General features: G+C 32.5%; 2 protein-coding genes across 8 annotated transcripts in view; one reads left to right on the plus strand and one right to left on the minus strand.

The window, feature by feature from the left end:
• The first annotated feature begins 351 nt into the window (after positions 1 to 351).
• LOC143222151 (hsp70-binding protein 1) lies at positions 352 to 6,837 on the plus strand. Of its 7 annotated transcripts, none has more exons than XM_076448204.1 (6): positions 352 to 482; positions 3,988 to 4,114; positions 4,844 to 5,030; positions 5,144 to 5,365; positions 5,622 to 5,777; positions 6,381 to 6,837. In XM_076448204.1, exons 2-6 carry the CDS (start codon positions 3,992 to 3,994, stop codon positions 6,635 to 6,637), a joined length of 945 nt encoding a protein of 314 aa, XP_076304319.1. In that variant the 5' UTR covers positions 352 to 482; positions 3,988 to 3,991; the 3' UTR covers positions 6,638 to 6,837. The 7 variants fall into 7 exon arrangements, with proteins under 7 accessions (XP_076304319.1, XP_076304314.1, XP_076304316.1 ...); XM_076448199.1 differs by having other exon boundaries at positions 395 to 736; XM_076448201.1 differs by having other exon boundaries at positions 395 to 736; positions 3,991 to 4,114.
• Positions 6,828 to 20,478, minus strand: part of Glys (glycogen [starch] synthase) — a 50,373-nt gene continuing 36,722 nt past the window's right edge. Inside the window, exons 12-15 of the mRNA XM_076448198.1 lie at positions 18,963 to 19,120; positions 8,789 to 8,890; positions 7,915 to 7,983; positions 6,828 to 7,646 (exon numbers count right to left, since the gene is read on the minus strand). Of these exons, the coding sequence (XP_076304313.1) occupies positions 7,488 to 7,646; positions 7,915 to 7,983; positions 8,789 to 8,890; positions 18,963 to 19,120 (488 nt within the window). The 3' untranslated portion in view covers positions 6,828 to 7,487. The remainder of the gene's footprint in view (positions 7,647 to 7,914; positions 7,984 to 8,788; positions 8,891 to 18,962; positions 19,121 to 20,478) is intronic.

Consider the following 20,478-nt stretch of genomic DNA (forward strand, 5'->3'; position numbering starts at 1 on the left):
TAAATCAACATACCTGAGAACAGAAAACGCATTAATGCAAGTATATGTAGTTCAATATTTGAAGCGATGTCCATAAATTTCATTGGTCTGGGCATCCTATGATTCCATTTTTATTAGAACTTATTTTAAGCTTAAAATATATATAATGAATTTCAAGTAGAATATGTTTACTGTTTTTTATCATTACGTTTTTCATGATGGTAAAATAATATTTGTTGCAAAGTATTGATTTACATTCCTTCCATCTACATTGTATAGTTTAGTTATTAATATATACATCTTTATACATATGTGCACACTTACCTACACATCTATCTATCTAAACTTCTAGAAAGATCGGGAAAATATTATTACATACGACTATGACATAATTCAACTTTTATCCAATGAGAAAACAGACGATGTGAAGGGAGAAGACTTGATTGCATTTGTCGTTTAGTGGGTTAGATGTTTAAGCAGAGTTCGTAGTGGTTAATTTTATTGTAAGTTTTATGACGATACGAGAAATTGAAAACTAATTAGCATTTCAAAACATTTAATATTAGTTTTTTGAGGAAGGTACTTACAAAAACTATATAGTAGTTCATCCCTTGATATTTATTGTAAGTTTACTTGTACTGTTGTAGTGACAGATAGTAGTAGTAATACTGTATTCTATAGGATATAACATAGTATAGCAAGAATTGATATTGCCAGATAAGCTTCAGAATTCTAAATTCCATTTTCAATCAAAAAGGTAAGTTTATCATGAAAAATTAAAATTGTTTAACAAAATTAACGCTAAAAGAGACTAGGTATAAAGTAAAATACATTTTAAAAAAAGACACTCGGAGTCTGCATTCGTCATTTCAGGCATTTACGTTTTTGTAGATTGTGTCTTAAACTGTTAAGGCTTGGTGTAGTCTGTAGGCCTAAATAAGTGCGTTATAAGTAGTAATGGTACTATTTACTAATAATGTAGGGTAACCATATATCCCCGGTAGAAAAATGCCCAAAATACTTTTACATTTGATTTCTTGTATCTATTATGTAGTATACATAAAAATACAAGGAAAATAAATATTTAATAGTCTTTTATTAGCTAAAATGTAGCATCGTCATGTGGGTGCAATCCCATAGCAACGGCATTTATAATGTCGCAAAACATTTTCTTCCTTTCTTAAAATAGAAAGAAAAAATGCTAATATAGATAGACTCATAAAAAATACAACTGTCATTAGCGCAACAAGCTTCTCCTTCTGGAATTACACTTTATAGTAATTGTAAGTAAAATGGATAAAAGAGCCTCCAATTTTGGTTTACAAAATTATCGCCAGTTTACTTTTAGTTTGATGTAACGGGGTATGATTTTTGTTACACTTGTTACTGTGAACATTTATAATTCAATTATATTTGTCCTAAGACAATGGTATGAGGTATATTGTATTGGCTAAGAACAGTCATTGCACAATGACTAAAAAAGTGATAACCTCACTTTCATATTTGTACCACTTATGAGGATGAGCAGTTCATTTACTCATGACTAATACTAGTAGTTAAATTCATCATATTCTTGAGCTACTCAAAAATATAATTATTCACCACTAGGAAAGGTATTCACACCATAATGTCGATAACTGTTAATACTAATATCACAAAAGACCATAACTATGTGACTAATTTAACTTCCATTATAAGTATACACAGTTAACCACAACAGTTAACATAAATTTATTGTTTCAATACAGTGGTAAGAATACTATTTCAATGGCTTTATTTATGCCATTTACATTATGAATGCACAGATCATGAAACTAATGGAGATATACTGTCAAACATGTTGATAATTTTGATACATCTCAACTTTGTTATAAGCCTAGGCTGTATTGAAACACAAAATTCAAAATACATGTAAAATGTATAAGCCAGTACCAAAAGGTTGTTAATTTTGCATATTGACAATGAAAATAAAACAGTAGTCAACATAACAGTTATGATATTTATCTTTCATAGGTGTGCTTTCAGTAGGGCAAGTAGCAAATTATTTTTGACACAATCTATGTTATTTACTTCCGTACAACAAAGTGCAAGTATAGATTATAGTAATACAGAAGAAGAAAAGGCAAACCAGTTTTATATATGTGATTTGCTATCATTTTTACTGAACATAACCAAAGTTCTCAGACATAATTTTAAAAATTATTGATTAGTATACTTCAAGTGCTTTATTATATCATGAATAAAATTCAGAGGTCAAACTGTTTGACATTTAGATGACTGTTTGGCATACTGTCATTTCTGCAAATTAGGTGTCCTGTAATTTTAGGCATTTAATATTTTTTTTATCCATTTACTGTGAAATAATATATCTTTTTGTTATATGTTAATTTTCCCTAAGACAATTATTTAAAGTTTCACTGTATTTTATTATAAGTATTTTGCATGTAATATTATTAATTATTGATAAACATGTAGTTTTCCTCTCATTTGAGGGCATGCTATACATTTTCTCACAGTGAATGCGAGACTATGAGGTATAAATTTCTGTCATGGTTGAAATTGTGTAGGCCAGAACATCTATAGAATGTTTTAGTGCTTGTAGAATGAAAAGACAAGGTTTTTTCACACTAAATATTTGGGAGGTTGTGTCCCTTCATTATTTTTGTAATTGAAGATCAACTGAATTATTAACTAGGTTCAAAGTTTTCTTGAAGAACTTCAACTGTTTTGGACAACTTTTAATTAAGTTTCTTTTATTACTTTTATATGGTTAGGAAGTTTTGAGAAGCATTGCCTAAGGTTTAAAGATCAGTTACAAGGATTTAAGTTAAGTGAGTAAACATAATTTATAAATAATGGTTAAGATGATAAAGAAATTTGACCAGTGAGGTAATCATCTAAACAATAAAACAAAGCATAAAGAGGTAGGGACTTAAAAAATCTCAGGTGCCACGTCACCTTAGTGGCTGGAAATTTTTTCCCATCTTATTTGTGCATAGGACATGAATTTAGAACATTTCTAGACTCTTGGAAACCTGTAACTATTTTCATATTCCTTGGGTATGAAATTAAACATATTTCTAGATTTTAATGGTAAATTCAGTACTTCATGTTTTTCAGGGCTGATATGCTGCAGTTGCACAACACATCAACTAATTTTTCATTATTTTTTTCCTTTCAATCCAACCAGTCAGTGTACACATTTAGAGTGGCCAAGTCCAAAGGCAGTTAGTTCAGGCAATGCTGTCAATTGATTGTGATAGCATATGATCATTAGCGTACATTCATTGCTGTGAAAATAAAAGAAATATACGTGCAGCCCTCATTTCCAGATACAAACAATACTGAAGTTAGGTTTGGCACATCTGGCTCTTTAATTTTTTGGTTGACTCTGAGATCTGAAAATATTTGTTTAGGCTTTACTTGTTACACACACACACAATATCCATAATTTTACAAATGACACATGTATGCACATTATTTTGCAAACTATTCCATGTTTATAAAAAAAAACACTTTTTTTTCAAAGAATGATTGGATCTTTGCAATGAGAACTAAATTTATGTCTAATATTGACCTCCAGTAGCATAGTGGTATGTCTGCAGACTCACACCTCAGAAACTAGGTTTCAGTATCAGTGGTGGGCAGACCAAAGATAGCCCATTGTGTAGCTTTGTGCTTAATTCCAAAATAATCAATGTCTAATATTAAAGTATTTTTTTCAACCTGTTTCATTTTTCATTCAGACCAGTAACACATACTTTTACTTCACTTAACAATTTTAACAGCTCGATTATGATTTCTTTTAAACCCCTCTTTAAAGACAAAAATGAATAAACCTGGCATTTCAGTAGCCAGTCTTGTTACTCTTTCTAGGTTGTTTTTTTTTTAATCTTGTGTAGGACTTTTATTTATTCAATATCATAAAATATCTACTTTAGCTTTAAGACATTCTTTTCAAATATTTTGTATAAACATTCTTTTGCAAAATAATTCTGTAAATTTAAGCAGGATGAGTGAGGGACAGGGCAGCTGCTATCCAAGAAACCTGCAGGGTCTGCTGAGGTTTTGTACAGAAAACACTCAAGCTGAAGATTCAACTCATCCCACAGATACTTCCTCAATTGATCCTGAAGTATGTCCACAGACTATTTTGGTTCTGGTTTTCATTATAAATGGAATTTATCTTATGAATAATTAGGTAAAGAATTGTACAGAAAATTATTGTATACAGTTAATATTTGTGTTGTGCTATTTCCTTAAGAACAGTTTATAAGACAAATCTTGAATGTATTTTTTACTTAGTTTATGATTTATAAGAGGTAAATGCTCACAGCTAATAGCATGATTATGGAAGAGGTAAGCAATGTTAAACTATTTCCAAATAAAAATGTTAAAAGATAGCTCATGGTTTTTTTTGGCTACATTTATCTGCTAAGTCTGAAAATCATATTATCAGGGTAATTTTAATAATAGTGTTCATATATTAGTAAATTGGAACTTCAAGTTGGAAAGAATATGGTTTGTACTGATTAATTTCCTCAATCTGGCACTTCTACTGGAGCATGGGCATAATATTAGGCTAGTTTAAATAGTACATGCATAGAAACAGCCATAATGTTTTAAATATGTTTTACTGCCATACGTCTTGTTAGATCAAAGAAACTTGTGTAGTATGGCTAAGTGAGATTTTCATTTCACATAATGTCTATGATGATCATTATTACTTAAACCAAAGTAATCATTTAAGATTGTATACTTTCAAATTAATATTTTAGGTATTTGCTACAAATACCTTCTATTCTTTGGTATTTTATAAATAGAACTTTCATCATCTGGTTATTTACCGATTTGTGCATTTTAGAGGAGAGAGTGGCTTGAGCAAGCCTTAAACAGTATGACAGTCTCTGTTGTTGAAGAGATGGAGAAATGTTTACAGATTCTCAGGAATAGTATCAATGATGAAAAAGCTGATGGTGATGCGTTTGCTGAGCAGAAGGTAACTCTGGAGAAACTTCTAGATTTTGTTGATTCCATGGATAATGCTATAGGTATGAAAAGTTTATTTTTATTTTGTTGTTTATAACAGTTAGAAATCACATTTCATACTTTGGTTTCACTGGATAAGGCTAAATGAAGTAATTATTTTTAAAACTTCCAACAGATTTTCACAAACTTGGAGGATTTTCACTTCTGCAGCCTCTGTTGAAAGAACCAGATACAGAAGTGAAAGCTCTAACAGCAGAACTAGTTGCTGAACTTGTCCAGAATAATTCATACTGTCAAAAGGCAGCCATAGAGCATCACCTGGTGGAGACTTTACTGAATGTCATAGATCATGATCCTGAAGAACTAGTTAAAGTTAAAGCTCTCTATGCTATATCCTGTGAGTATCTGTCTCGATATAATTGTTTGCAAATCAGTCTGCTTAAGCATTCTTTAGTCTTTAATATTAAATATTTTTGTGCTTTATAATAAGTGAAAGGTACAGGCATGTTTATATTTAACTTGAGTTGTCCATATATTTTAAGCATAGGTTTTTAAATTATTTAAGAAATCTCGTACTATTCAACACAAATTTCAAGGTTTATTGACTTAAGGTATATTGTGTTCTAAATATTCTTTCCATGCATAACCAATAGGTCTGTGCAGACAATGTCCTGAAGCTCAACAGGTGATGGAGCAAACAGGTGGCTTTTCTGTTCTCCTTCGAGCACTTCAATCTCCTATAGAAAAATTGAAAATAAAAACTTGTTTCCTGTTATCTAATCTTTGTTCTCAAGAGCCTACCTATAGGGGTAAGTTACTTCCAATAAGTTTACCCATTTTTACATTGTATAAATATAAATCTGATTGAAAGAAGCCATTGACTACCCAAAAACATTTGTTTATAGGAATAAGTAAGTGTGCATATTGCAACTTTTTATAGAGTTACATTAAAAATAAATCTGGCATAAAAGTATAAATCAAATTCTAGAAGAAATATTTGAATAAATTTCCAATCTCTTAGTCAGAATATGAAATTTATACATTTTGATATGTCCATTGTCTAATTTTATTACCCTTCTGTAGTGTATTGAATTTAGTGTAAATTACTCTTTATATAGTATGGCTTTTACTAAGGCATAATCTAGTTTTTATAGCTTCCAATTTTACTTAAGGAAGCACAAGTCAGAAACTCAAACCCACTTGTGCAGTCTCATTTTCTTTTTGACAGATTATAAATAGTTATTTTAACGTGTTTGTTATTAAGTCATTTACAACTAAGCGAAACAAAGTATTTAGTGATATAGGTTTATTGCTATCATCTTTTTCGTGTGGTATTAGTTATTTCTCCTACAGATTCAGTGCATAATTTTGTGCTTCGACATAATGTATTAGGAAATATTTTTGTATATTAGAACTATTATTCAAGATGGGATTTGTAGAACAACTAGCAGCCCTTCTTCAAACTGAACATAACAGAAGTCATGAATATCTTATGAGTGCTGTTCTAGCTCTTGTGTCAGACCATCCACAAGCTCAGGAAGAATGTCATAGGCCTGAGCTAGGACTGAAAAGTATTCTAGAAAATCGTTTAAAGTTGTTAGAGGGGAAGGAAGAATTTCAGGAAGAGCTACATTACTGTCACCAGTTGCTTAATCTGTGTTTTAATTAGTCCCTAGAACAACCATTAGGAAGATAAATTTCAAGCACTTTACCTAAATATTAGTTAAGTTTATCTTTCACAAAAATCCATTGTACATTTTGTGAAGACTAATGTATTAATAGTTGTCACCTTGTATGAGAATATACATCTTATTGTAGCAGTGTCCATTAATATAGTGTAGAAATAAACTAAATCTATGTTGAAACAAACATTAGAAGTTTATTGGTTAATTTAAAAAACATGAGACATCTTGATGAAGATGAAGTAGTGTCAAGTTAACAATAATACGACAGGGGTACAGTTGAGGGCTCTTGGTTACGTGAATAGTGTTTGCACCTCTGGAGCAATTGTTAAAACAAACTAAAACCTAATATATAGGAAAAAATTTACTCTGCCATTGCTTTATATATTATGAATATTTTAGTTTTGAGATTCTGATGAAGCTTAAGTTCACACCATTTCTTTACATGTGAAATGAATCGGGTATACTTTGAAATTGCAATGTTCTAGAAATAGAGAAATGTACACAAAATAATAAACTTGATGAGATTTTTAACTGTTAATTCTTAAAAAACAGATCTACATATTTCAATTCAGGGAAGTGTCTAATATATTTCTCATTTAAACAGCATTTTGTATACCAAGAACAACTATCAATAGCAGAATAGCTTAATTTCAGAACTTTTCTAAGTGTACTTACCAGTAACAGAGCTGTCTCATCAATACAAAACACGAGCAATATAACTCAAAAAAGAAATCAAGCAAAAACATATTTCATTCATGTAGGGTCAATAGAAACCTACAACACTAAGCAAGCAAAATTTTGATTATGTTAACAACAATTTTTGACATTATATGGCTACCGGCTTGCTGAGTTCGAACCAGATATTTCATCATTTTCTTCACTCGAGTCTTCATCACTTCCATGTTCTGATGGAGCTGGAGTTGAAGCCCTTGAGCTGAGAGGAGATGGTGGCTCTGACACTGGTCGTGGATATCGGAGTTGAAGTTTGCCATTCTGGTACATAAAGATTTTAAGTGGTGACTAAAAATTATACACATTTTTTGTGAAAATGTAGATTAACAGTACAATAGTTTTTATTAGCTTAATATGAAAAAACTTGTTAGACAAAACTAGCATCTCTCAAGGAAAGTATTTTAATGAAATATGTTGGGTGCACAAGAAAAAAACTTAACTACTTAAGCCTATTTCAGTTAAATTGTATATAAACAGACAAATGCACATAACATGACTTGTGCAAAACTGACATTTTCAAAATACTAACCACAGGTTCTTCGTCCAAAATCTCTGGGTGAGTAATATGGAGAGCCATTTGTCTAGCTTTCCTGTAGTACTAATAAATAAAAAATTGGAAATGAGTAGAGTTTTCTTTATATTAATTTATAATTAACAAGGAAGAGAACATTAAGAAAAAAATCAAATTTACACAATTTTATAACTCATTTTTTTCTTTACATAATTATAATTTTTAACAAATATTCATTATTATAAAACAATGCTGGCTAGGAGAAAAAATGAACGTAGGAAAAATCTAGCTCTAAGAGTATGAATAAAACTTCACAAAGAAATCACACAATTACACCTAGTTTTCTGGGAATTTTGTAGACAAGAAATGCACAATGAGATGTTATTAACCAAATGTGTGCACACTTATTCCACTGGACCAAACCTGTATTGGAGAAGAAATGTTCACTATAATTTCGACCTTACTGTGCATGCTTAAACAAAATATGGCAAGCTTTTGGTAGAACATAAATATTTTGCACATGAAATCAGATGTGTTAACAGAAGTAGTACGAAAAATAAATGTACACTGAGGGTGTCAATCTGATTCAGGTACTGACAAGTTGAGGTGTAAGGTGATATTCATTTTATGAATAAAAAACTTTTGTCCATCAAATCAGAACCCTTGAAGTGCATATTTAGTTTTTTCAATATCACTGTACATAAAGTATTTTCTCTCTATCATGAACTCTTGTTAAAGAAGCAATCTGGGGTAACATAAATAGTTGATAATTCTGACATCAAAAACATAATACCTCACTGAATAGAAATCTGTAAAATGTCATAGAATGCACACATTGACATAGGGTCAATGTTGACTCCAAGTCAAAGAATTAATTTAAAAATTCACTTACTACACCCAAGTTCCGCCAGTCTAAAAGATCACTCAATCTTTCTGTACGGTTACGTTGGATAATACGTTGCCGCCGAGACAAGCAAGTAAAGTCAAACAAGTACTAGACAAAACAGAAAAAAATTACAATATCGGATGTGTTGCAAGAAATTTAGAATTCCATTTACAACATAGTACAAAATTCCAATACTCATATAAACAATGATACATTTTCATTCTTAAGAACTGTATGTTTTATAAAGCACTAATATGAGAATATTACTTTCATATTTACTATCTTAACTTATTCTAGACTGTTCCAGATTCACCTCTTCTGCTGCACTGGTTAACTTCCCTATTATGTAATAACTCATTGACTGTTCCACATATTACATTTTCTATGTTTTTTTCTAATTGGTGGAGATTTAATTTTCCTATCCGTGTCAACTCCTACTAGGTTGCTACAAAGATTAAACTTGCTAATATGCTATTTCAGTGTGGGCTGCTACACATTTTCTACTACTTGTTTTAAATCATTCAACTCATGAACGAATGTATTCTAATTATTATGGGGTTTCATTTTATGATGCAAATGTAGTAGACTGGCATGTTAAATTTGCTACATTTACTAAGCTAGTTATCAGTTTAGTGAGAAGCTACTGATAATTCACTGAACTAACTTTGAAGTGTCATTTTTTTCTTACCCAACTTGAATGTACATTTGCTTTAGATATCCTCATATTTTTGTTGCATTATAATATCATAATAAGTTAAAAAAGTTGTAAAAATAGTACCACTCATATTGACTTGCATAAGTTTAGAACCCTGTTGTTTGTATATGACAAAATAAGCAAGAAACTCTTGATGCATTTATTCAGAGTATTTTAATCTTGAGTAAAATATAGAGAGCTCATGAATCAAAGAACATATTTTTTTATTTAAATGTGAACAAATAATGTTTAACTTTTTTTTTTTTTGAAACCACTAGTTTTATGTATCATCATCAGGTGTCAGCTAAGAAACATCAATGGTGAAATGTTAAGTATGTCTGACCCTCAAACAATGTTCCTAAATTACATGTATCATAATTTGTTTACATTACTTGTATGGAGTGTGCCCCCTCTTGGAATCCAAAAGAGGTGGTATTGTAGGCATAGGTCTTTAACTATAAGGAACATAAATTACATCTGAAATGTCAAATTTTAAAATAAAATAAAATAATAATGACTAGAAATATTAATACCATTAAGTATTATAGTAAAATACCATGTACAGTACACACAAGTTAGTGGGTGGAGGTACATCAGCACATAAGCTACAAAAAGAACAAGTAGAAGGTATGAAATTTTTAGAGAACTATTTGTGGAATAACTGATTTATTTCTGTACAACATTTCTTGTCTCTAAGAGTGAAACACAATCTTTTAAAACAATTAAGGTGCAAGTATATTCAAGTTGCAAATATATACAATCAAGTGATTTAGTTTATTGTCGTAACTCCCTCAGGTTTTAGATGCAATAAACTTGATACAAATATAATGGTGCTGGCACTCCTGATGTTTTGTTAATACTTACTTTTAATTCTTTGGTTCTTGATGTTTCCAGAATTATTCTTTTTTTACAGTTATCTATATTCAGTATTTTAATAATATTTAAAGTTTATTTCATACTGTTTATCACTCATATGTTCATTTACATTGACTTTTAGTTTTTCATGTTCCTTACATTTGGCCATTATTTTTCTACATGTTTGTTATATATAAACTTTTGCTGCCTATTTTATACACTGTGCCATTGCCATATTTTTTATTATATACCTTTGATTAAAAACTTAACGTTAGTCTTTCGTTTAGTCACAGTTTTAGTTTTTATGTTTAATTTGGGTTTTTCCACATAATAACATTTACAAATGGAACTAGTCCACAAATTTTTTTTTTTCTCTTGCTTTTCTTTGGTGTTTTTGTCAGTTCTCTTGTTGTTCTTGTATATATTCATTTCTTCTTGGTTCATCATTTTCTTGATTGTACCATCAACTATACTAAGAAGGTACTCTTTTTGTCTGAAACATTCTCTTATATTTGAATTTCACTTTTGACATTTTCATTGTTGCTATCATTTTAATATTCTGACATTCACTTTTTCTTTATCACAAGCAAAACACCAGTTTACACTAAAAGTTCCATCATCAGTTTTCATTTGGTGAGTTTTCAAACTTTCTTTTTTCATGTTCACTTTTAGGAAGTTTATACAACCATTTTATTATTTCTTAATTGAGTGTTACACTGTTAATGTGTTAAAAACCATAGAGTACATAATTAGTATATCTCCACCAGAAAAGTGATGTACTGTATTTCTCTCAGGAAGGTATTCAGTCATATTGTGAAGCTAAAGATGAATTTTATATATTTTTGTTAGATTGAAACCTCATACTTCAGTACATTCTATGGACGAAAGGTGGCATATAGTACTGTGTTTCTTAGCTGATAATTTTGATAATGTCCATGACCTTAACTTGTCACTGCAAGGTTTGAATAGCAATAACTTGCAGCTGAGTGACAAAATCTTGTGCAATGGAAAATTCAGTTTAAGAATGGAAACTGTGAATTTTTTGAAGAAAATTACTTAAACTGTAGTGTTATTCATGGAGTTGTTTTGATTAATCTCACAAAACCTCATTGTCAACTTGTAGATCAATTCCAAGAATCTATAGAAAACCAGCTGGGTCCAGGGTCATATTTAAAGACAGCATAGGTTTTCATCTGCCAATGGTAGCTCAAGAAGAGCTCATATGATTATGCACTGAGAAAACTTCTCAGCCAGAATTCAAGTCCAAACCTCTTGTGAACTTTCAGATGTTAGTATGTAAAGAATACCCTGATTTGTCAAAGATGATAGACATGATTTTACCTCACACATCAACATATCTGTCAGTCAAAACCAAACAGCAATTTCATCTGCAAGTAGAGTGGTTGGTGGGTTTGGCAATTTATGGTGCAAAACAACTAGGCTATATGTGACAAATATTCAGTAAAATTATTAAAATTTGTATAAAGGGATAAAGGTGAAACAAAACAAAGTTTAATTTTTGAATTGAAAGCAAATAGGTGTTAAATCCATTTTTATACCTAGTTTATGGTAGTAAGAGAGAAACTACAGTAATACAAGCTGTAAAGGACTTTTTGTAGCATAATTTTAATCATCATAACTTACCGGGATGACTAACAAGAAAGTTCAAACATCATTGTTAGTCACTTGAAGTTGGCCTTTCCAGTCCTGGTTTCGAGTTATTTGATATCACGGCCATTTTCAGAAAGTAATACGTTTTAAAAGACTTTCTGCAGCATTTTAATTATTATAACTCACCAGAATGACTAACAAGCAGTTCAAACATCAGCATTAGACACCTGAAGTTGGACTTTCCAGTCGTGGTTTTGAGTTTTGACATTATGGCCATTTTCTAATTTAAAATCGAACTAGATGTATTTTGATTCTTAAAAAGGTCTAATGTATAAATTAGAAAACTTAAATAGCATTAAAAAGATTAATGACCATTAAACAATTAAAAACATTTCTAAGGTGAACAGTGTCGCCATCGTTACATATAAACCTTGGGACGAAACATGTTTAAAATGGTGCTGTCATTGAGTCATAATGATGGCAATACAGTAAAAATGTGGCTTATTGTGACCTGAGTGTTACACAGACAACACACTGGTGAATCAGTCTCAGATAAAAGAAAATGATGAGTTAAAAAACTGACCAATGCGTAGTCCAGTTAGAACTTCCTCTTTCCAATCCTGACAAAAGCAAGATGGCCAAAGTCCAATGGAGCTTTTATTTGGAAAACCTTGTTTTCACATTGCTAACTCCAAGCTGACTGTCAATTAGCATGGAGCCGAGCCTTGAATACAGGACCATACAGTCCGTGTATGGAAGAGACAGAGCAGACAGATTTAGCTGCGGTGTTGGCGACCCCATTTCCCATGAATACTAACATGGCCTGGTATCCAGAAAAACTGGATAGAAGTAGATGTTAAAGAGAAATGGGCCAGTTGGTTTTGAATATTGGTGAGAACAGTGTAAGAACTAATGTGAAGCAATTATAGGGCCAGTTGGTTTTGAATATTGGCAAGAACAGTGTAAGAACTAATGTAAAGCAATTCCAGGGCCAGTACAGAACTAAGAGAGTCAGTATAAATAGTGCAATTTGAGTACTGCTTAGCTTCTATGTGATTGAGGGCAAGAGAAATGGTGAACAGTTCAGCAGTGAACACAGAAACTGTAGAGAGGATTCTGTGCACAACAAACCACAACAAACCGTGGCAGAGCCCACAGTGTCATCCGATTTTAAACCATCTGTATAAATAGGAATGGAAGGATGGTTTGAAAGATTTTTAGCAAATAGCAGACAGTATTTCCAATCGGAAGTGTCTGCTTTTCTCAGATGACTTAAAAGAAAGGTCACATTTGGGGATTGTAATAAACCATGGTGGGATGGGCTGACCAGTGGATACAGCAATGATATCCAAGGACAGATCCAAGTCATCCAACTGCACCTGGATATGAAGGCCAAAAAAAACTGGCAGATCATCTGTTCTGAAAATGCATGGCCCACTGAGGAAACAAAATGCAACCCAGGTGGGATGCTGTGGTAAGGACTGAAGTTTTGAAGCATACAGTAAGAACAATTGCAAATGGCAAAAGTGTAGAGGAGGTTCATGAAACTGTGTTTTAGCTCCAGACTGGGGAATTGTGGAAAGCCCTGGTGCAGAGCTGAAGTCCCTGTGATGAATGGAGTCCAGCATCTTCAAGGCCAAGGTCCTGGCAGAGCCACACACTAGTGACCCATAGTCCAGTTTTGATGAAATAAAAGGACAATAAATCTATAGCATAGAACATCGATCTGCTCCCCAAGTCATGGAAAAGAGGACATGCAGGATGTTCAGTGGTGTTGTATATTTGACACAGTTGCCTGATGTGTGGTATAAAGGTCAGCTTATTGTCAAAGATAAGCCCCAAGAACTTTGTCTCAGGGACTATAGGTAGCACAACTTCACCAATAGAGTTCAGGATCAAGGTGAATGCCCCATTGGCAGCAAAAGTGCATGCAAATGGTTTGAGAAAGAGAGAAGTTAAAACCGTTTGCTGTGGTCCACTTTAGTAAACGATTGAGGGCAGTCTGTAGCTGCTGCTCAATAAACCTCATGTTTGAAAACTGACATGAGATGTGAAAGTCATCAATATAGAGCCTGTTTGCAACAGTAAGAGGGAGTTGTTTCAATACTGAAAGTGTGACACTCAAAATACAGCCCTGAGGGACTCCAAGTTCCTGTAGAAAAGAACAGGAAAGTGTCAAACCCACATGAACTTGGAATTGCTTGTCCATTAAAAAAATTTTAATAAAAATGGGCAAATAACCACATAACCCATATAAATGGAAGTCTTGCAAAATGCCATACCTCCATGTAGTATCATAAGCCTTCTCAAGGTCAAAGAATATTGATACAAGATGTTGTTGTTTGAGAAAGGCTTCTCTGATTGATGTTTCAAGTCAAATCAGGTGGTTCATGGTAATGCACTGTCATCAGAACCCACACTGGGTGGGCAAGAGGAGGTTGTTTGATTGGAGGAACTAAACAAGGTGAGCATTAACCATTCTCTCCAAGATCTTACAGAGACAGCTCATCAAAGCAACTGGTTAGTAGTTTGAAGGAATCTTGTGATCCTTTCCAGATATAGAGAAAAGTAGGACAATAGCCTGCCACCAGGTATCAGGAAAAACATTCTTTTGCCAGATCCAGTTGAAATCGATCAGAAGTATAGCAAGAGAAACAAGAGATAGATGGCACAGCATTTCATAGTGTACATCATCAGGTCTGACTGATGTACTGCCAAACTGATGAAGGGCCAGTTGGAGTTTCACCAATGTAAAGGGACAATTATAATCATAAGAGACAATCAGCTCAAAAGGAAAGAGGTGATCACTCTGCCCGAGTCTTGATGGTCAAGAAGGTTGAGGATGAAGCAAAAGTGCCAGATACCTGGCAAAATCTATGCTGGAGTATCAGCAACTTCCTGGCCATCAAAGAGCAAGATCAAAAGGGGGACAGAATTATATTGCCCACCGACCTTTTGAATCTTGTCCAATGACTTTGGAACTGGTGGTATAAGATATGCTGATTGTGAACTTAATCCAAGAGTCCTTCTGGCTTTGACGTCTTACCCACCAAGCATGTGCACGAGCTTGCTGAAAATGAAGAGGTGCAAGTGTGGGATAACTATGAAAAGTATCCCAGGCCCATTTTTAGCCTTCCGTGCCACGTGGCAGGCAGGATTCCACCACGAATGACAATATCATGGAAAACGTGTCAAGGTTTTAGGAATATATTGAGCAGCTAGCTGCCTGTATGATGCAGTCAGTTACTGCTGCCATACAGTTGTCAACTGATAGCTTACAGATGATGGCAGGATCAACTTCTGCAAGAGCAGTGGGAAGAGTACTAGTTTGTTTTATCTAGCTTCCATCAGGGCACGCGGGTCAGATGGCATCGACCATGGCCATTCTCTTTCAAAATAAAAGGAAAATGATCACTGCTTTGTGGGTTATTGCCAACCCTACATAAAAAGTAGGAAATCAGTGAAGGGGAGGAAACTGAGAGATCAATAGCAATGAAGGACTGAGTGGTTGGCACAAAAATAAGTATAAGAACCAGTACCAAAAAGAGAGAGGTTGTGATCTGAGAGCACAAGTTCTGCAGAGTGACCCCTCCTATCAATATCAGTACGTCCTCAGAGAGGATTTTGTCCATTTAGGTCCCCCAGGAATAAAAACAGAGATGGCGACTGTTCAATGAGAGCATCAAGGTCTGATTGATCATAGATTTCTTCAGGAGACAGGTACAGAGAACAAACAGTGATGGTATTACCAAAGGAAACAGGTGGCTATGGCCTACAATGGTGTGACAAGTGGCAAAGACAGAGTAAGCACATGCTGATCAACCTACAGTGCCACCCCTCCATACACTCATCCATCACACAACCTGCCATTTCTGTACGAAAGAAACTGCCGGAAGGTGACTGTATCGGCAGGTTTCAGAAATGTTTCCTGTTAGGAAAGACATACAGGATGGCAGGAAGCAATTAGTGCTTTGATGACATCCAGATTAGAATTCAAATAGTTCTCATGAAAAAATAAATTCCAATCTTCCCTAAGTTTAAAATTTTGGGAAAATTTACTTGATAACCTCATTTTTAAAAATGTTATTAAATATGCATCTAACCTTTTAATGAATTAGAATTAGGGTGTTTGATATTCAATTGGATAAAGATATATGATAAAGCTTTGGATAAATTATATTAGATAGTGAAATGATTTTTATTTCATTAAAGGATTACATTGGATAAATAACTCATAAATTTATTTTTATATAAAACATAGGACTTAAGCACGTATTTATAAAAATAAGGTATTTAGTAGTTTGTTTTTTAAATAAAATGAGGTCATTTAGTAAATATTTTTAAAAAATAGGAAATTTAGTAGAATTGTAATAAAAAATTAGGGTATTAAGAAAATAATAATAAAATGAAGTAGTAGTAGTAGTTTTATTTTGAATATTATTTATTTTTCAGGTCCATGGAGAAGAAATTGAAAATCTTAAATATCAAGGAAAAGTTTAATGCCATTAAAATGGTCTGGGAGGGAAAAAAGAGCAATCAAGAAGTCACTGCCCATTTCAACTGTGGAAGGATACAGATTTACAACATTGTTAAGGAAAAGGATAAAATAATGGGAAAATATTTAACGAGCAACAAAACTGATTTGGTCAAAAGAAAAGAAAAGGATTATGTAAGTACCATAAGCAAAATCACATCATGTTTGAGTGGTTTTCAGCAGCAAGAGCAAAGAACTTTCCTATACTTGGTTCAATTCTGCAAGAAAAATCAAAGGAAACTGCAGAGATCCTTCACTTAGATGGCTTCTCTGCACTGAATGGGTGGTTGGAAAGGTTTAGAAGACATGGAATTACATTTAGTGTTTCCTGTAAAGAAACAAATGAGGTTGACAAAAATGCAGTGGAAAACTGGCACAAAAACTTAAAAGAAAGTATTCATCATTGCAACCCAAAGGATATTGCAAATGCAGATGAAATAGCTTTGTTTTTCAGAGCTCTTTCCGATAAAACGTTGCTGATTGAAGGAAAAAGTGTTCCAGAGGTCGCTATTTGAAAGAACAATTGACTGTATTTTTAGTCGCATTTGCTGATGAAAAACTACAGTAACCATGGGTTATAGGTAAAAGTGAAAATCAACACCGTTTCAAAAATTTAAGGAAGAATCAACTTCCTGTGGAATGGAAAGCAAATAAAAGCATAGATGACAAGTGCTATATTTGAGGAATTTTTGAACAAATTAAAGAAAAGAATGGAACAAGAAAATAGGAATATTCTACTTTTCCTAGACAATGCAACTTGTCACCCAGAAGTTGACTTTCAAATGTTGTTTTATTTTTCTACCTCCTCGTACATCAGTTCTACAGCCACTAGATAATATAATTATACAGTATTAAATTGAAATACAGAAAATTGATGCTTTAGCATATTATTGCAAACATGGACAACCATAAGAGAGCATCTGAAATGACCATGAACATTGATGTGTTAGATGCAGTTGCATTTTTAAGTCATTCAATCAAATGCGTAAAAGATGAATGCATAATAACATGCTTTTGAAACTGTGGATTTATTCTTGATAATGGCAGAGATTGTGCAGAAGTTGTTTGTTGTAACAATTCTAATGAAATCCAAAGTTTGATTGAGACGATGCAGATGATTCTGTAAACACAGAAAGTTTTGTGAACACTGAAAGTGTCTTAACAGAAACTGATGAAATTTATTTAAAGTCTATAATAGAACTGCAAGATGGTAACAGTGCAAGAGATTCAGAAGATGAACAAAATGGAAAAGATAGTGACAAAATAGAATTTCCTCCTTCGTTGCAAGTGTTAAGCTATATTAACACTACCAAATTGTATGCAAAAATGAACTTCCTGAAAAGGCCGTAGAATTGGCTCTCTTAACTGCAAGAGAAAGACCAATAACAAAATGAAATAGTTGAAATTGGACACTTTCTTCAAATAAATTAGATTAAGATTTTGTGTACTTATTTATATTTTGAATGTCTATTTTTGTTCTTATTCTAATAAATATAGCATAAACAGCATGATAACTTTATTCACAAACATCTTACTTCGCTTGAGTCAAGCAAGTATAACATTTTGCTCAAAATTATATATAATTAAGGAAAGGCATGTTCAATGTCTAAGGAAAACCTGCTTACACCAGAAATTTTACTCAGTCCCTGCAATTCCACCTTAGACAGGTTTTACTGTATAAAAAAAATGAGGTACAAGTGTTACAGATGTTGAAGAGTGCTGCTCAGAATCTTCAAGACGTGCACCATTTACCTATGAACTGTTTTTTACTATTTTATTGAATTTTTTATTTGGGGTATCCATAATTAAAAAAGAATGTTTCAATGCCCACTGACCTCACCTACCACAGAGTCTTATGAGGGGATGCACTACAATGCCAAACAAGGACACTGCAATTATACATACTCCTCTATTAAAATTATAAATTCATGTTGTATTCCACTGTAACATTTAAGTTGAAGATTGTTATGACCAATTTTAAACCACAAGAAACTAATGTTTCTTACATACCACAGACAACCAGAGCAAACATGTAATTTGAGAATGTTTTTTCATTAATTTTACTTTTCAAATAGACTTAAAATAATTGAACACAGTTGGCATGTCACTTTCTGACAGAATGAACTTAATTTGAAATCTTAATTCTACAATACTAGATTATACCCAGCTTAATGAATAACCAAAATAATACAAATATAATTACCAGAAATTTCAGCTTATTTTACAAATATCTTTTACCTTTATATAAAAACAAAAAGCCGTATCTGCTATTAATGAAAAAAAAAAGTTTTTTCACTTTTTTTATTCACACACACAAATAGTTCGGAAATACTTTATTGAATCACTTACTTATCCTGGGCTATTAAGCAGATATAAAATGTTAGAACTTGTTCTAGATTGCTACTGACCAAATATTTTACTACCTTTATCAACTAATTTTATGCTTCTATTTGACTTTCTGTTATCAAAACTTAACTTTAAAGTACCTGAGCTAATTGCTGAACAGATTCTTCTGGACTCTTAAATCGACGATCTACAATATATATTCCATATGACATTGGATCAGCCACATGTTCAGCAATAAAGCATCCAAATCCAGATAAATTAGTTGTGACACTAGGAATTCCCATCACAGTGCACTCAGCTGTCAGCAAAAAATCAGGGATTAGAAATATCTTTAGTTAAAACATTTAAGACATTTCCCCAAAAAAATTAATCTTTAATACCTTCAGGGTTTCCACACCATCATGATCATTTGAGTGAGGTCTTTTTAAAGAGTTTCCAAGGATTCAACTGCCATTTTTCAAGAGCTCACAAAACATATTCTGAAAATCTTGAAAACTTACTGATGTCTCTCCTACTATCCAAAGAAACATCTGTTGTGTTTTTCTGAAGAAACACAAGGTACAGCTGTCTAAAAGTCCTTCACATTTATTGTTATTTACCTCACGTGATCTTTTCACATTTTCAACATCTTGCACAGATCAATCACTTTCTATCAGAAACTAGTTGGGGTACCCATATCCTGGACACAAGCTATATAAATTCATGATTAATGAAAGGTTATCTTAAAACATGAAAACTTGTTTCCTTTATATATAATTAAAAAAAAAAAAAAAACCACCAAAATGCCAATAAAAACAGCAAAACACAAAATATGAAACCACAAATTTGCATGTATCTCTTCATGGACCCAACAAACCTTCATGCCAAATCTGGTGAAGATTCATCAACAGGGGTAAAATAGTGGTAAAAACTGCAAAATTCAATGAGCCTCCATACCAAGAATTTTGGTGAAGATTCATCCACATCTTGTGAAGTATTTACATGGACATACAACACACAGTACTATTATATTTGTAGAGATGGCACCAATGCATTAGATTGATGTGAGATGCATTCATGACATCATATCTGCACCTTGAGAATGAAGAAAAATAAACTTCTCCGTGACAAAAAATGGAAGTGAAATGGGAAAATGACTCCTATTGCAAATCTACATGCACAAAGAACAAAAATTTTGCAAAGTTGGGGGTTTCACATTGTATAATAAAGTTTTTCCAGTATGATATAAGCAAGTGTTTCATTACAGTATGTCACAACACACTGTACAGTGACTGATTTTCTTCAATCTTTGTTTAACCATTTCTTATGAATACATATTTCTTTATAATGAAAAATATACTGTAACATTCCATTAATTAAAATAAATTTACATTAAACATCACATAGTTTCAGCAAAATATGTACATATAAAATTGTCATTTTCATTTACTCACTGTTTTGCTCTATACTCAGTGCTACTATATCACACTGATGCTGCAAAATCATGCAAGCAAAATAATTTTCTGACAGATAAAGATTACCAAAAAACCATTCTGGAAACCACAAATTAGTTTAACAAAATTTTGTTTTAGATAGACAGTTAAAAGTAGACAACTTCATTACTGATTGATTTCATGAAACTTCTCGATAGTTAAATTTTATAAAACCAAAGGACAT

This window comes from Tachypleus tridentatus, chromosome 8 (assembly GCF_004210375.1).
Source record: "Tachypleus tridentatus isolate NWPU-2018 chromosome 8, ASM421037v1, whole genome shotgun sequence".
NCBI classification, from domain to species: domain Eukaryota; kingdom Metazoa; phylum Arthropoda; class Merostomata; order Xiphosura; family Limulidae; genus Tachypleus; species Tachypleus tridentatus.

Coding starts and splice junctions, on each gene's coding strand:
- LOC143222151 (XM_076448204.1), top strand. CDS start 3,992: ATGAGTGAGGGACAGGGCAGCTGCTATCCAAGAAACCTGCAGGGTCTG. Junction 4,115..4,843: donor CTTCCTCAATTGATCCTGAA/GTATGTCCACAG, acceptor TGTGCATTTTAG/AGGAGAGAGTGGCTTGAGCA. Junction 5,778..6,380: donor TCAAGAGCCTACCTATAGGG/GTAAGTTACTTC, acceptor TTTGTATATTAG/AACTATTATTCAAGATGGGA.